This window comes from Urtica dioica, chromosome 9 (genome assembly GCF_054948205.1).
Source record: "Urtica dioica subsp. dioica isolate 48M chromosome 9, U.dioica_male_clone48M_v1_H2, whole genome shotgun sequence".
NCBI lineage: Eukaryota > Viridiplantae > Streptophyta > Magnoliopsida > Rosales > Urticaceae > Urtica > Urtica dioica.
The window spans coordinates 12,313,045-12,330,793 of NC_142764.1; the positions used below are offsets into that span (position 1 = coordinate 12,313,045).

A 17,749-nucleotide genomic window follows, 5' to 3' on the forward strand; every position below is an offset into this window, starting at 1 on the left:
ATTAGTTATGTGTCGTTGCATTTGGTTGGAATGATTAGGTGCCACTACTCGGAAATGGTAGGTTGTTATGGTTCTGTCGTCTTTTCCGGCTAAATTGTTGGTTCGACGTCAAACCAATATGTATGTCAAACCAATATATATGCGTTTGGCTATTATGTCGACCATACTATTTTTTTAGTATTTTTTTTGTGACATTGCGCTTTCTCATAGTACCTTTAAAATGCAAACTAGCTGAGCAAATTACTGGCTGGTGTTTGATATTCTAAACCAGCCGAGTACAGAATAAGAGACATAAGTAATACACTGCTCAATGAGACCAATCATCTTCTCTTCTCTGAGAACCAAAAACACCTGAGAATTTGGAGAATAAGCTCCATTCCATCACATCATGAGCTTTATTCATGCGTCTTAATCCCCAATAAGCCTACTCCTATTTATTTTTTACATTTTCTATTCATGGTGGCCATAAATGCCGATTGAAACAGGAATTATCCTATCTACACTGTGCCGAAGGTTATTTTAATCTCTAGCTGAGAAGGAATTGATTTCAGTTCAGCACTATCATTATTGTCAAGGGCTTGGGTAATCAATCCCTCAAAATTATTCGGGGATACTGGATTTCTTGCCGTAAATTGCTCCTTGAATTTACGTTGAAAGAACTCACTGGCATGATTTCTCGAGCCGAGGCACCTCCCGTCATCATGCTTCAAGTCACCAAAATCATTTCTTTTCCACTGCAACATGGTGTCGGTATGAAGAAACGAGTATTGTTTCCCCTTCTTTAAACCACAATTAATTAGAAATTGTGTTTTGCAATTCTAACAAGAGAAAGTATACACTACGCTCTTTATTGTTGAAGTTAGCGTTTCTGAATCATTTAATATTCCACATTCAACTGGAAAACATGCTTTGAAAAGAAAATTTGAATTACCGATTTGTGAGAGAAGAATAGACGAGTTTTTTTTTTTTTTTTGAATAATTCAATTTTTACATCATATATCATATCATCAGTTATATATAGAATATTTAAGCACATATTATATATAAGATATAATCTTCAAACGTCGATATTACCATTTTTAGAGATTCAACCTTTGCCATCTCGAAGAGATCAACTCACAGGTAGTTGGTCTTACCGCCAAGTCCTTGGATCTTGGGAAAGAATAGAGGAGGTTTAAATGGTCGATTATAAATTTAAGGTTAATGAGGTTATTTTAGCAATATAAAATGGTTCAATGTATTAGTTGGTTAGTTTTATTTCGGTGCTCCACGTTATTTTAATATTAAATGATTTAATGTATTAGTTGGCTAGTATAAAGGCTAATGACAAGGCGTTAACTACCCCACCCAAAAACAAATCTCACTTGCACATGAGTCCACGTCATTAACAGCACAACCCAGTGAAAAAGACTACCACTAAAAATTCAAAGGAAAAATATTATAGAACAACGTACGCTAGAGGACTTTTCCTTGACTTGCTAGTTCGCACTTCGCAGTAGGTGATTAAACTGCGTTATGCTATAAATAAATCCCAAACTTCCGATGTATGCTTTGCTACAAACGATCATATATAGATAGATAGATCAAATTGAAATGTCATGTATCATGGAGGAAGAGTCTTCATCACAGTACACCATAGTGTGTGTGAGCGTGATTGTAGTGACACTAAGTTTCATCATATTCGTGGCGTCCTCCAAATTTACTCGAAAGCCGCGCAAAAGGCAGCCTCCTGGCCCGAGGTCACTCCCGATAATCGGGCACCTCCATCTGTTGGGAGCCCCGCTCCACCGCTCGGCCCGGCGGCTGGCGGACGCCCACGGCCCGGTGGTGGCGCTCCGCCTCGGGTGGCGGCGGGCAGTGCTGGTGTCATCCCCGGCCGCAGCGGAGGAATGTTTCACCGGCCGGAACGACGTCGTCCTCGCCAACCGGCCCCCGGTGCTGGCGAGCCGCCACATCGGGTACGGCCAGACCACAGTCACCACCGCCCCGTACGGCGACCACTGGCGCAACCTGCGCCGCATCGCCGCCCTCGAGATCTTCTCCAACGCGCGCCTCAGGGCCTTCTCCTCCTCCCGCGCCGCCGAGGTCCGCCGCCTCCTTCTCGCCCTGGGAGCTGCCGGAGGCGGCCCCGTCGAGATGCGGCCGCTCCTGTCCGAGACGGTTTTCAATGTGATCATGACGATGGTGGCCGGCGGCGGCGGCGGCGGCAAGGGGGTGCGGTTCAGGTGGGTCGTCAAGGAGGTCATGTCCATTGCCGGGGCAGTGAATCCTGCTGATTTCTTGCCGATCTTGAGATGGTTCGGCGGGGGATACGAGAGCAAGGTCAGGAGCTTGGCTGAGGAGACCGACGGGTTCTTGCAGTCTCTGCTTGACCGTTTCCGGGGTCTTCTCTTCAGGAGTCTCAGCCTGACTACTACACTGATGCTGTGATCAAAGGCCTTGTCTTGGTATATCTATATATACTCTTTTCTTTCAACTTATTTTATCACTTTTGTTTATATTACGAATCATAAATTATTTTGTTAAAACTCTCTCTCTCTCTCAAACAGAAATATATAGAGGGAATGATTTTTCGACAGGGGGCTTGGATTTGACTACTGAGTCTATAGTTTTTGTTTCAGCTGTTGTTCTAGTTATGTATATGTTCATTGCAATAATAATGATTCTTTGACGTATGTGGATATTTGAAGGTTCAATTGCTGGCTGGGACGGACACATCGTTGGTGACGCTTGAATGGGCGATGTCGAACCTCCTCAACCACCCAAACGTCTTGAAGAAGGCGAGGGTGGAGATAGACACAAAGATTGGCTCTAACCGTCTGATCGAGGAATCAGATCTCCCCAAACTGGAGTACCTCCGGAGCATCATCTCGGAGACGCTGCGTCTCTATCCGGCGACCCCGCTTCTGTTGCCCCACTTCTCGTCGGAGGACTTCACGTTGGGAGGGTACCACATGCCGCGCGGCACCACCGTGCTGGTCAACGCGTGGTCGATCCACCGAGACCCCGGTCTCTGGGGCGAGGATGCAGAGGAGTTTAGACCGGAGAGGTTCGAGGCGGTGCCAGCGGTCGAGTTGGGGCGCAAGCTGATGCCGTTCGGGCAGGGGCGGAGGGCTTGCCCCGGGGCTGGGCTGGCTCAGCGCGTTGTTGGACTGGCTCTTGGGTCCATGATTCAGTGCTTCGACTGGGACAGAGTTGGTGAGCCTCTGGTTGATATGACCGAAGGCACAGGGGTCACATTGTCCAAGGCTGTCCCGTTGCAGGCTTTGTGCAAGCCACGTCCCGTATTCATTCTTGCCCAGGCAATACCTTCTGAATCTTCTCCTCATATATAGTTTACACTAATTCTTCTAAAATTTAAAACGAAATAGTTTAGGCATTGCGGCGTTTCCAAAGAACATATAGGTTTTTCCTCCCGAACGACTAAACCTATGTACGGTACCTGCAGGGCCGGCCCAATGATTGTTGAGGCCTCAAGCGAAACATTAAAATGAGGCCTTACAAAAATAAATAAATATAAAATTCAAAAGTAATAGTATGACTTTTTTAACAGCAATTTTTAATATTGTCTTCTTAAATTAAAGGAAAAAAAATAAAGAGAAAATGTCTTTGGGTTCGTGATTTTCGGTACCTGTCTTTCCGGAACGTCAATACCGAGAAAGTCGTCTCTGATCTCCCACCCATGGGCTGTTGAGTCCGTTACGGCTCTGTCTACCATCGATCGATCGGTTTGTTGAATTGTTGAGCTATTTTGTTGAATCAGTGCTAATTCGCGAATCAGTTAATTAATTAACTAACTAAATTGAGTTAGAATAATTAATTAACTGATTCATTGAATTAAGAATTAGCTTAGGTTCTTATTTTTTTTTGTGAGTAAAGTTAATTTACTAACTGACTGAATTAGGGATTAGGTTAATTAATTGAATGCTTTGAATAGGAATTTGAATGCTTTGAATATGAATTAACTTAAGTTCTGATTTTTGTAAATTTTTTGTGAATTTCTTATCCAAACATTTAGTTAATTAATTAGCGTAACTCAATTCAGTCTGTTAATTAATTAACTGATTCGCGAAGGGTATAATTTTCTGCTAAGAAAAAATGGGCTATTTTCTTAATTAAATGAAACTTAGGTTATTCCCCTAACAATAAGTGTAAAATGGGCTAATGACAACAAATTTCACATAGTTTATTTTATAAAAAATTCGAGGCCTGTTTTTTCAAAAAATGAGGCCTTTTTTTAAAACCTTTTTCACAAAAAATTTGGGGCCTTAAGCTTTTGCTTAAGTGGCCTACCATTAGGGCCGGCCCTGGGTACCTGTTGTAACTAAAGAGAAACTTGATAAGTGCTACATCGAATGACCTTCAGTCACAAAACACTACACTATATAGCAACTATCTAAAAAACCCTACGCATACTCATTTTAAAAGTCTAAATTATCCTTAAATGAAAAAAAAATTCCCATTACTTCTGCATCGTCATCGACCGCTCACGTTTTCATTGTCATCGATCGCGTCAGCATGGTATCTGTTTCCTCGGTCTTTATCTTTATTTTATATTTTCGCCCAATTTCTATAGGTTTTCGTATATGAGAAATTTTCAATCAATTGTTTTAGTTTTCAACCAATTGAAGTTGATTTTCGTCCAATTTCTAGTATTTTCGATGAGTTTGTTCAGTTGGTAAATTTCGACCAATGTTTAGAATTTTTCAACCAATTCAATGTGATTTGCGACCAAATGTCAGTTCTTTCGACCAATTTTATGGTATCCAGTATTTTTTTTTTTTACCAATCTGCTATAAGTTTCGACCAATTTTATGGTATCCAGTATTTTTTTTTACCAATCTGCTATAAGTTTCGACCAATTTCTTGTGTTTTCGACCAATATTCCGTGGTTTTGACCAATTCACTATGTTGGGTTTTTGAAACAATTTGCTTTAATTTTTATTTTTATTATTATTATTATTATTATTATTATTTTTATATTCAGAGTTATGAGTTGTTAGTCCCATAGTCCAAGCATGAAGCGCGAAAATGAATTAATCGAAGGTTTGAAAGTTGTTGGGCCTGTGGAACTGGGCCGAAGGGATGCAGTCAGCAACATGGGCCAAATTGAGGAGGCAATGGAGCCAGTGGAATTATCTCAAGAAGACTCTTCCGGTCTGAACCATTTGACAAGCCCAGTTCAGCACATGGGAAGGACGAAAAGAAAAAGTGAGCTGGAATTTCTGTCCGAGTCCAATGAAAGCAAGAAAAGAGGAAACTTGAAGGACAAGATAATTCAGGTTTCTCCAGGCGGAAGTGATGACATCTCGAAGTTGGCATCAACATTTGAACTTGCCTTCGCCCCGGGCAAGTTTAATATGGGAGCAGGGAAAGCTCCACTCAGAGTTTTTAAGTCCAAGGGGAGGAAGGCTTCCAACGTTGTAAGAGTTGGATCACAAAAGCCTAAGAAGTTGTCGCTTTCAAAGACCGAGGAGACGGGTCATTCCTTGTCCCCACCCCCCTAATGTTAGTGATCTCATGGAATTGCCGAGGCCTTAATAGGGACTCGGCTCGCAACGCTCTCCGGGGGCTCGTGAGAAGGAATAACCCGGATATTTTAATTTTGTTTGAGACAAAGATGAGTTACGGGAGTATGCAAAAATTAAGGAGTAGTTTCGATTTTTGGGGAGGTGAAGCTTTTTCGGCTAATGGGTTAGCCGGTGGTTTTTTTATGTGGTGGAGAAGAGGGATTGTGATCGATGTGTGGAATATCTCTAAAAACTTGGTGTGGGCCGTTATTCGGGGGAAGACTAGACGAGGGGATTGGGATTTGTTCGGGGTCTACGGGCCTCCCTATGAGAATGATAAGATAGAGTTTTGGGAATCTCTTGGAGGGATGGTGACTAAAATGGGGAGGCCGTGGTTGTTGATGGGTGACTTGAATCTAATTCTTGATCAAAGAGATAAGCAAGGAGGAGTCCCGGTTTCGTGGGCGAAGGGAAGCTTATTGAGGAAATTTCTTGAATCTTCGAGGGGGTTGGATTTGAGAGGTCGGGGGGGGGGGCACTTCACTTGGTCTAACGGTCGTGAGGCGGGCCATCGTATACGAGAGAGGCTGGATAGAGCTATCGTGGGATCGGATTGGTTATGTTCTTTTCCTAAAGCCGGAGCTCGGGTTCTCCCGGCGATAGACTCGGATCATAACCCGCTGGTGGTGGATTGCTACATGGATGATAATAAAGGGCGGAAACCGTTTCGCTTTTACGAAGCTTGGGCGGATGACCCGAGTTGTATAACCATAGTGGAAGAATGTTGGAGCTAACCGGAGCTTGGGCCAACACACAACGAGTTTATTAAGAAAAGCCGCAACATCGGTAAAAAACTTCAAAAATGGCAAGCGGAGACTTGGGGAAAGGCGAAGGAGAGAATCAAGGAGCGTAAAGAAGAGCTTCTCCGGATTCAAAACTCGGCCCCAACGGGGGCTAACCTTATGAGGGAAGTTGACGTGCTCGAAGAGCTTGCCGGCCTCAAAGAGAAAGAAGAGAGGGTGTGGAGGCAAAAATCGAGGGAAGCATGGCTCAAGCACGGAGATGGGAACACTCGCTTTTTCCACACTGCCACGGTCATCCGGAGGAAGAGGAATTACATCAGGAAGATGGTGAGAGAAGATGGGAGGAGCCTTTACACGCGCAAGCTTATCGGAGCCCATTTGAATTGTAAGTTTCTTGATCTCTTTAAATCTTCAAACCCTATTTCTCCAGATGATCTTGAGGGATTGATTGAGCCGGTCTTGAATGACGTGGATAACCGGGGTCTTGAACGTACTCCCACGAATGAAGAGATTCGAGAGACGGTTTGGGAGATGCCCGGGCTCAAAGCGCCGGGTCCCGATGGTCTTCAAGGCATTTTTTACAAAAAATTTTGGAGGATTGTCGGCCCTTCCTTATGTTTGTTGGTGAGGAATTTCTTTGAAGGAAAGGGTCTCGACAAGGATATTTGTTTTGCCCATGTAGTTCTCATTCCAAAGGGGGAAGGGGCGGATACGGTGGATAATTTTAGGCCGATAAGCCTTTGTAATTTCAGCTTCAAAGTGATTACGAGAATCATAACGGCTAGGCTCCGAGTTGTCCTCGACAAGATGATCTCGCCGTTTCAATCGGCTTTCATTCCGGGTAGATGGATCGCCGAGAATACAATCTTGGCTAGAGAGGTTTTGGAGAAGATGAAGAGGAAGAAAGGCAAGGAGGGGCTCTTGGGAATCAAAATCGACATGAGTAAAGCTTATGATAGACTAGAGTGGCCTTTCTTGTTCAAAGTCCTAAGGAATTTTGGGATGTCGGAGAAGATGGTAAGCCTCATTGAGGCTTGTGTGTGCTCGGCGTCGAGTGCGATTCTCCTCAATGGAAGCCCTTTAGAGAAGTTGAAGCTCGAGAGAGGTCTACGTCAAGGAGATCCGCTATCCCCGTTCTTGTTTGTTATTGCGTCGGAGGTTCTTAGCCGGATTTTGGATAGGGAAGAAAAGAAAGGCTTATATCACGGGATTAAATTCGGGAGGAAGGCTCATAGTATTTCCCACCTTATGTTTGCCGATGACACAATCCTCTTTTGCAATGCGGAGAAGAAGGAAGTTGAAGTGGTGTGGAAATGTGTGGAGAAGTACCTTGAGTGGTCCGGGCAAAAAGTTAATATTCTCAAATCCGGGATTATATTTTCCAATAATTGCTCGAAAGAGAGTAAGGAAGAAGTGATCGCCATGCTAGGAATGAAAGAATGTAAGGAAGATATCATTCACTTGGGGAACCCGCTTTTCTTGGGCAAAAATAAGTCTAAAAGCTTCTCTTTCCTAAAAAAAAAAATGCTTGATAGACTCGAGGGGTGGATGGCCCGAACGATTTCTAAAGTCGGGAGATCAACGCTTGTTAAATCGGTGATACAAAGCATTCCGGTCTACACTATGTCTACTTTTAAGCTCCCGAAATCGTTTTGTCAAACTCTTGACAAAATTACGAGGAAGTTTTGGTGGAAATGTGTGAATGAAGGAAATCGCTATGTGGCTTCGGTGGGGTGGAATGAGCTTTGCAAGCCGAAGAAACTTGGAGGACTGGGTTTTAGAAAGTTTGAAGACATGAATAAGGCACTCCTTGCAAAACTCGGGTGGCATATGGCGGCTAAGTCGAAGCTTAAGTGGGTAGAAATTTTATCGGCCAAGTACTGCTCTCTGGAGAAGTTTTTGGATGTCAAAGCCAAGTCCCATCATTCGAGATGTTGGCAAGATATATGTGCTTCGAGGGATTTTATCAAAGAAAACTCCTGCTTTTTGATAGGCAATGGGGAGAACGTGAATATTTTTAAGGATAAGTGGCAGCTGGATGGGATTGAGATACCGGCCCTGGAGGAAGAAGAAATCACTGAGCTTAGAGTGGAGCTTCTTATCAACTTGGGTTTGAGAACTTGGGACCCTGGAAGTATCACGGATGTGCTAGGGGAATAATGGGTCGATCCGATAAAGAAATCCGGATTCTACATGACCCGGGCCCAGATAAATTAATCTGGGAGCCTACCAGGAATGGAGCTTTCTCTGTCAGATCTGCTCTTACCAAATTGCAGGGAGGTAGTAATCAGCAGACGGCGGCGGCGTGGAGGTTAATTTGGAAACTTCGGATCCACGAAAAGGCGAAGTTTTTTTTGTGGCGAATCGGCAAAGAATGTTTCCCTACAGGTCAGCTGCTTCTTCGGCGCGGTATGGGTCACGATGACCTATGCAGAGTCTGTGGTCAGGAATCGGAAACTGTGGTGCACCTGTTCTTCAGATGCCCGCCAGCGAGGATTCTTTGGAGCGTTGAGGGGATGGGCAAGTCATGGAGCTGACAGAGACAAGCTTCGGGTCTTGAGATCCTGGAGGCAATCTTGGAAACGAACCAGGAAGTTCAGGAGAGTGGAGGCTTAAGGGATGAGTTTGCAATCCGAGCTTGGGTTGTTATGGAGGAGCTGTGGTCAAACCGGAACTGTCTTGTTTTCGATGAAAAAAGGATTGATATGCAGAGGTCAATCACCAGAGTTCGGCGGGGCATTGGCGAACACCTGCAGAGGAGTGCTGGAGTGGTTCTTCGAGAGAATCTACGGCCAGCTGCTGGTCCTGGTTTTAAGAAGTCACTCAATGCTAACACGATGATTATTTCCGCTGACGCGGCTTTCAGGGAGGGCAAAGCCGCGGCAGGGGTGGCGGCGAGGGATAAAGAGGGCGAGGTGGCGTGGATTTGGAGAGGACAACTTTCAGCAGCGTCAGCAGAGGAAGCAGAATTCATGGCGGTGCTTATTGCTATGAGATTAGCGATTTTCAGAAATCTCAAGGAGGTTCTAGTGGTCAACGACTGCAAGTCTGTTATGGACAGTCTCGGCAAGGTTCAGGCGAGCCCATCGTGGAAACTTTTGCCTTTATATCAGGAGGTTATGAGTATTCGTGATCGTTTTATTTCTGTCGAGTTTAGCTGGATTCCTAGAGTCCACAACAATCTGTCGCATGGTTTATGTCAATGGGCTGTGGACGATAGAGTTTTTGGTTTTTGTAAGGTCGGGGAAGCTCCGCCCCTTGTGCGGAGTATCGTGAACAAAGATATTTCCTGGTTTAATGAAGTGTTTGGTTCTACATCCTCAACTCCTCTTCCACACCAGGAATGAGAGTGAGGACGAAGGAGGCTGGTTATTCAAAAAAAAAAAAAAAAGCATTGCGATTGTCATGTTACGTACATGAATTCATGCATACTACATGACGTTATTATAATGTGTACGTCCAAATGACTTCTAGAGAGGGTTAAAGGCATCCCAATTAAAGCCATGTTATCGCTTTCAGGCGTTAATTCATGTTATTGTAGTGGGCATTGTGGCATGTATGCTATCAAGCATATTGAGCAAATGGTGATGCAAAGAGAGTTGGATAATATTAAAGATGAAACAATGGTACAATTTAGACAAGAAGAGGTTGTGGACATTTTCAACGAGTTTGTGACACCTTGAAAAAAAAAACACAAGTTGTAGTACTTCACAATTTGAAACTTTTGTCCCTGAATTGCATATCAATGTAGTCATTTTTATTTTATTTTTTATTGTTCGCTATGACGGGTTGTAGTACTTCACATTTTGAAACCTTAGCCTTGAATTGAATGTAAATGTGTTGGTATTTCATTTTAGATTCTCTTAAATAGTCTTGATAATTCCAAAAGAATCAAGTACTTCATCATACATAATATATACCAATAAAAAAATGAAACCTGTACTCAAACAGTACATGACTTCTTATTATGGCCACGAGCACTGCAGTTGTTGCATTTGCAATAAATCACAACTTTTTCACCCGAGATGTTAGTTTGATCTTCAGTCTTCCTCTGTTACTCTTCTTCTTTGGACGACCAGCTGATATTCTGTCAACCAGTACCTTCACCGCCATATTTATCAGCGATTCTAGAGCATTCCACTCGCTTTTGGTAGTGCAAGAACTTCAAACCACATAAGAAGACCGAAGAAAGCCACCATTATAGAAATGGTTGAAAATTTAAGAATTAGTTAAAAAGACACAACAGCTAAACATTCCAAAATTGATAGAAAATTATAAGAATTTTTCAAAATATTAATTTAATTAGTCGAAACCTATGGAATAAGATGAAAACATAAAAACAATTAAACATCCATCGAAAATTCCTAAAATTGGTCGAAAATTCTAGATATCAGTAAAAAATAAGAAAAACGCACATACACGAAAGAACCCGCATACACGAATGAACAATTAAATGTCGAAAAACAAATGAAACGAGCCCATTACCTCCAGATATCGACTTTCACTTCTTCACACTTCTAACAATGACATTTTTTCTTTTATCTTTTCTTTGTATGATAAATAACAGTGAGAAAATCTTAAAACTCAATGACTTAGACACACTTTTTTTTTTTTTTTTTTTTTTTTTTTTTTTTTTTTTCTGACTTTGATATCTTGTAAATAAAATAAAGATGAAAGGTAATTTAGACTTTTCAAGTTGGTATTGTTAAGCCGTTTTCGGATTAACACTTACGGACACGTGACGTGAGTGGACTTGGCCATGTGTCTTCGAATCTGTGAGATTAGTGATGAAATATTCCTCTTATCAAGTGAAGAACATGAGAATCGATTTCTCAAGTTTTTGGACACTCTTGTAGAGGGAATATAATTTGGCTTGGGAGCCTTGGGTTGTGAGGGAGAGTGAACTTTTCTTCTCCCACTCTATAGAGAATGAAAGTAGATTGTTCCTCTTTTATTGTATGAAATTGTGTGAAGTGGCTTCGGTTTCTCTTTGTTCTTGATTTCGGTCTCAAATGTGTTTTTAGTGAGAGAAATAGCTGAATAGAGGATTTGACACATAGTTAGAGAGAGAAAAAAACAACCATTGACAATTGTTTGTCTCAGGTATTTATAGTGGTATAGTGAGAGTCGAAGTAGTTCCGTCATTTAACCCATAAGTCACAGGATCCGATAGGGGTCATGAGACCTGATGAGGAGTCATGGGATCTGATGAGTGGCCATGGGACTTGAATGGTGGTCATGAGACGTACCCATGAGTCACGAGACCTAAAGGTTGATCATGAGACCTAAAGGGTGGTCATGGGACCTGATGACGTCACCATTTGACTTGGTGGTTTGTCATGGGACCTGATGGTTGGTCATGGGATCTGATGGGTGGTCATGGGACCCGATGACGTGCATTTTGTCTTGATGGTTGTCATGGAACCTGAGGGGTGGTCATTGACGTGGCCATTTGACTTGGTTGTTTGTCATGGGACTTGATAGTTGGTCATGAGACCTGATGAGTGGTCATGAGACCCGATGACATGGCATTTTGTCTTGATGGTTTGTCATGGGACCTGATGGGGGTCTTGGGACTTGATGGGAGGTCATGGGACCCGATGACGTGGCCTTTTGACTTCCTTAGCTCTTTGACTTTTCCTAATACTCTTTGGGTTGGGCCTTGTGTACATCTGTTTTTGGGTTGGGCTGCCACATTTCTTGTGAAAGGAAAACGACCCATAACAGGTATGTTAAGGCTTTTTAGATAGTTGCTACATAGTGTATGTTTTATAACTGAAGACCATATGGTGTAAGCCTTTATCAAGTTTCTCTAACTAAATATGTCAACCACATTATATATTGGGTACTGATTATAACTTACGAGATAATGTTGACAATGATATCCAACGCCGCCGAGAATGCCATATATTTATACCAGATAATTTTGCAAGTTGAGTAGTTAAATCAAGATAATTTTGCAAGTTGAGGGGCTAAATCTTGACCAAATTCAACATGGTGGTGCCTGTTTTTTTCTGGTGTCTTTTTCTTTGCTCAAATAACAAAAAGGATGAATTCATTGCTCATAATATCACAGGGGGCCTTTTTCTTAAGTAAAAGGGAGCTGTTTTTGAAAAGATAATTTTATGAAAAGATAATTTTCGACAATTCATTCTAAGTAGACTTGTTACTTGCCCACTTCTAAATATGAATTTTTGTCACGTTTTTGGACAAACCCTTATTGTTTTTCTCATTTCTCTCGTTCACTCTCTTCTTCTCCCACTCTCCCACTCTCAATCTTCTTTCGTTAACGATATCCGATAATTTTCAATTATTATCCACTATGTGTAAATAATTCCCCACTGAAAGCCAAGTCTTCTTTCCTAGTGTTGTCCTTGAATTCGTAAGCTTCCATCTTACGAGATCCCTGCATTACAAATAAAATCTAACCATATGACAACAAAGCAATACATTTCGTGGCGAAAAAGAGAGCTTCAGTTACTGGTGGAAGTAAGAACAATTCTTTTGACCAATGATAAAGGGATGCTTTACCTAGGCTTCCTCTTCTGAGTTTGATTTGCTGGTTGCCAGATATTTAAAAAAAAAAAAAAAAAAAAAAAAAACCATCACATTCTGTAACTAAATCATGGAAACACGATTCTAAACTGTGCATCATAGACAGCTTTACACTCATCATCACCTATCTTCCGTCTCACTGGCTGTTCCATGAGACTTGTCATGCTGTCGGGACTTATGGCGCCTGTAGGGACGTTTTTCATCCCCATCTTTATAAACCCTTTTGTGAGGGAGCTCATCCTTGTCCCTAGACCTCCTATACTTGTAATGTTCAGACCTCTCAATGGAAACGGAAGAACTGCGATCTCTTTCTATGGAGACCCTTTTAGAGTGCTCTTCACGCTTTGAAGCGCTCTTCTCTTCATACTTTATAGCCCTTTCCTCTTCATGCTTTATAGGGCTCTTCTCTTCACGCTTTATACTGCTCTTCTCTTCACGCTTTATAGCGCTCTTCATATGTCGATGGTCTTCCCTACAGTCGGGACTTCTTTTGCGATATTGTCCATAACTCTCTGCGGACCCAGTTCTGCTACAGCCTTCTTCCTCTCTGTCTTCTGAGCGCTTTTCTTTTCTAGGCGGGGATGGGTCCTGTTAACGTAATTAAAACAAATAAAAAACCCTAAGGTATGCACTTCATGTTTGGAGGTTTAACTTCAACAACAATTAATATTTAATTTCATTTAATTTTTTTTATGTAACCACGGTATTTCTCCCACGTTTTAAATATATATATATATATATATATATATATATATATATATATATATATATATATATTAAAAGAAACATCGGGGCTTTATTGATAAATTACGATTTTAAATATATATATATATATATATATATATATATATATATATTCTCATTAAACTCTTAATATAACTCGAACTCACGCTTTTTTTTACTTAGACAATCACGACATAGGTCATGCTCAATTATATGACAATAAGCCCTTTTGGTTACGCATAATTATATTTAATCGTATGAGTAGCATCATCTTAATAGCCCACTTCAATATTCATGAAAAACTAATGAGATCATAAAGTAATTCAACAGATTAGCACTATTATTTACGAAAATAACACCCTCAATTCAAGGTAAATAATGTAAGCGAAAAAAAAGTAATATCCTGTAAGAGGATACGTTTCAGAGAAAAGAGTGAAAAAATACCTGATACCGAGACATGTATTTTCCTTCAGGTGGAGGTGGAATACCAAGCTTTTTCAATTCATCATACGGTATTGGTCGCCTTGTTCAATAAAAAGAAGATATAGAATCAGACGATGTCTTTTAGGATATGACAGAACTAATTAGATTTTTGTTTACTCGGTTCCATACTCATTCAGGCAGAGCTATATAACTGACTCAACATCACCAAACAAAGAAAGTAGGCAGCACTGCAGCTAAAAAACTAGTTCCATAATATAAGCAGAAGTTATTGAATTGCACAAAAGAGCATGAGGATTGGTATACAATTAACAGAATCTAACATATATCAACTTTGTTCGGATAACCTCATGGTGGGGAATATATCAGGAAACTCCATTCACAGTAGTGCATTTGTGAATAATAGCACAAGAGTGTTTCTTCTTGGACTGAAAATGCGTGACCATAAAAGCAAAAACATGTTTTGCAAGTTTGATGCATATGCATAAGTTCCAGGCCGCGAAAATTGAGTAAATCATCAGCATAGTCTTTAATTTTCTGATTAGTTTTGAGAGAAGTGAGTTCCAAACCCACAGAAACACCTCCTTAAGTGTTGCATTGACAAAACTGAACGATAGACGCAAGTGCAAGCTTAAAAAGGAAAAATAATATAAATGAAAGAAACTTCTGCTATAACAATTTTAAAAAAAAACCGAATGCACATGTATCTCACATGCGGTCAGTAGAAAACGTAATATAATTAATTTTGAAAATTTGAAGAGCGGATAAAATCATCTTACAGTGGAGCTCGAAATGGTCTCTCTCGGCCTCCAAAACGAAGTTGACCTGATTCCTTTTTACCTCCAAAACCCCCTCCTGTTTGAGGATTAAATAATATAACATGAACTTTGTCACACATAGAATTGATGACAAGAGGAAGAGAGCATCAAGCAAGACCTAATCGTCGTGGAATCCAGCCAGGCATCAGCTGCTGTCTATTGTAGTCAACCATAATTTCACAATCATCGATAACTGAATGGTGAGAGTCCTATAAGTAAGCAAATATGAGAACATTATTCGAACAATGAGTATTCCACTCAACAAAAACTGAGATATTAAAGTCCCAAGGTATGCATTCTCAACAAAGTGCCAACCAAATGTAAGTGAACTAACTGTGGCTACCTAATGATTTTGCACTGCGATGTTGCTTTTAAGTCATGATTTTTTGTACTCATAACAATCGATTTGTTTGCCTTCGATCTCTTGGTAGATAATAATGTACTTCAATTCTGATATATCTCCACATGTGCCAATTTTTAAAGCTGATTTAGTTGTATTGATCACGAAATTCGCTTATTTTTAGTTTCTTAAAATCAAGTATGCTTCTACAATCAACATTATTTGTTAGTTAATCTCAAGTAGAAGCTTGAATAAGATTCTGAACGTTAACAATCAAATAAGTAAAATTTCCTTCTCCTAATTAATGACAGCTTTACTTTCCTATCGTCAACAAAGCTAAGGTGGCTGGTATTATCTATGCAAATTCCCAGAAACTAGATGATCTAGTTTTAAGAGGCAATGCAGCAATGAGAAAGAATCAACTCGACTATAAATGGTGTTTGTTTGTTAAACCTGGCCATTAACTCCGAAAAAGAATTTACTAATTGACCACCTTATAACTGAAGTTAAATATAGTTTAAAAACAAACATCAGTTTAAAGTAAAGAGCATATTAAAAGAAATCTAAGGATCTAATTCTTAGCTAAGAATTAATTTGAGTACCTTGTATGCGCGTCTCATCTCTCGCTCTGTTTCAAACTCAACAAAAGCGTAACCACGGGAAGCACCAGTAACTGATTCAAGGACACAAAATAAGACTAATACCAAGCATGTACTTGGAACTAATGCACGAATAACATTGATTTCGAAAAACATGACTGAACCTAGCGTGTAATTAAGTTGATTTATATACCTTCGGATGCACAGATCAGAAAGCAGTAGTCTAACTACAATTCAAATAGCACTCAATAGTCATGATTTGTTTTTTTATTTGCATATTTTTGGGTGGAACCAATGTGCCACTACACCAAGTTCAAGGAGGCAACATGAATTATATTAACTCGACATTGCATACTGAATCCCAAAAAAAAAAAAAAACCAAAAGAAGAAAATAGCATAGTCAATGTACATATTTGCAGGAGAAAGCTCATGTGATCAAGGCTTGAAGATTTCCATCAGTTTTATCTTTTTCTCAGTTAATAAACTATTATCTTAACTAAAAATGAGGATGTCATAGTTTGTTGGGACTGCTTCACGATCAGGTCAGCATATTCTCTAGCTGGATTGTGTGAGAGGGGTATCAAACTTTGGACAACATATTGTAATCGTCTTGAATCACCCAGCTCTATCGTTTAATCAAAGTTGCAACCTAATATCCAAACCACTCCTCTCTAACTGCGTCATTGTATCAGTATCTATTAGTCTCCAGACTGTCACTAATACTACAAATATCCTTCAACTATTTATAGAAGAGTCGATATTTCAAAGTAAACAAGAATAATAACGAACAAGTAAAGAATATTACCAATGTGCCTAACCAATCGCAAATTCTTCACCCGGCCATACTTACTCATTGCCTGCACCATCAACACCCACAAAAATCTCGTTACGCGAGGCAAAGTAAACAACTAGAGAACTAGCTCTGACATATAGCATTGGTTGATAGAACTAGTTTAGACCTTATCTATACGTGCTTCAAAACGTGGTTTCGATTGTAAGCTATTTTAATCAAAGCTTTGACATTTACTCACATGAGCTGCATTAATCCTAGGGCCACGATATCGTTAGTTATGGAAAAATGAAAAAGAGGGAAAATTCAATATAAATCGGTATTGGCAGTTGTAAATTTGATAAACGATTAATCCCCTACACCAAAGATTCAAATTTTTTTTCCATAGTGGACAAGTGCAGAGTAAAAACGAAAGTTCGTAATTGCATCAAATCACAACAAAGTCGGTAAAGAGGCAGAGAGAGGCGAACCTTGTGAAGAGTGCGTTCGGTGGTCTGGTGAGAGAGGCGAGCAACGAAGAGCGTGCAGCAAGGGTCGCCGAGGGCGTTGGGATCGCCAAATGGGTCATCTGTGGAATGGTGATTAGGATATCCAAATCTAAAAATGAAAATGTTGCAGAGAGAGAGAGAGACAGACAGACAGACAGAGACTCACAGAGCGAAGCAGAAGAGCACAAGTGGGCTCTGAGAACAGCATTGTCGTGTGGGAGGATATCGGTGCCATCGATGCTTCCGGCTTGGATGGGGTGGTAAGACTCGGCGTAGAACACGGAACTTATGCCGCTCATTTTCCCCTTCCACTTCCTCCAATCCCACCTATTCTCTCGAGCAAACTTATATTATCAGATTCATATATTTATTTGCCCTATGCGTGTAGTTAAGAGTGATATTGAAATTTCAGTTCTACGTTGAATATATGGAAATATGGTGGTATTTAGTTTGGTCTACTAGTAGTAATTCAACACCACCACAACATTAGTCTAATGTTAGGTGAAAACCGTTATACTTTTGAGAATATTTGAGACTCATGCTCGATTAGAGTGAAATCAAGTGTGGAGAGTTTTCGATAGCGTTTTAAAACTCTAAAATCGAGTAGAGAGAGTTTAAAATTGATTGTGTTTGTGTACATTTTTCCCTCTGCGTGGATGATTATTTATAGTGAGAAAAAGGC

At 40.6% G+C, this 17,749-nt stretch overlaps 1 protein-coding gene and 1 pseudogene across 3 annotated transcripts; one reads left to right on the plus strand and one right to left on the minus strand.

Annotated features, from left to right (window-relative positions):
- Window positions 1-1,581: 1,581 nt before the first annotated feature.
- On the plus strand, window positions 1,582-3,437 carry LOC149385000 (cytochrome P450 81Q32-like; annotated as a pseudogene). Its single transcript, XR_016301274.1, has 2 exons — window positions 1,582-2,447; window positions 2,691-3,437. The product of XR_016301274.1 is annotated as a cytochrome P450 81Q32-like (transcript).
- Window positions 3,438-12,487: 9,050 nt separating this feature from the next.
- Window positions 12,488-17,428, minus strand: LOC149385001 (RNA-binding (RRM/RBD/RNP motifs) family protein). Of its 2 annotated transcripts, XR_016301498.1 has the most exons (9): window positions 17,234-17,428; window positions 17,050-17,147; window positions 16,595-16,646; window positions 15,793-15,863; window positions 14,969-15,059; window positions 14,812-14,887; window positions 14,036-14,114; window positions 12,845-13,456; window positions 12,491-12,719 (listed from the first exon to the last, which is right to left on the minus strand). XR_016301498.1 is itself a non-coding variant. In XM_089627445.1 (8 exons), exons 1-8 carry the CDS (start codon window positions 17,364-17,366, stop codon window positions 12,989-12,991), a joined length of 1,068 nt encoding a protein of 355 aa, XP_089483571.1. In that variant the 5' UTR covers window positions 17,367-17,428; the 3' UTR covers window positions 12,488-12,988. The 2 variants fall into 2 exon arrangements, 1 of the variants encoding a protein (XP_089483571.1); XM_089627445.1 differs by having other exon boundaries at window positions 12,488-13,456.
- Window positions 17,429-17,749: the final 321 nt, after the last annotated feature.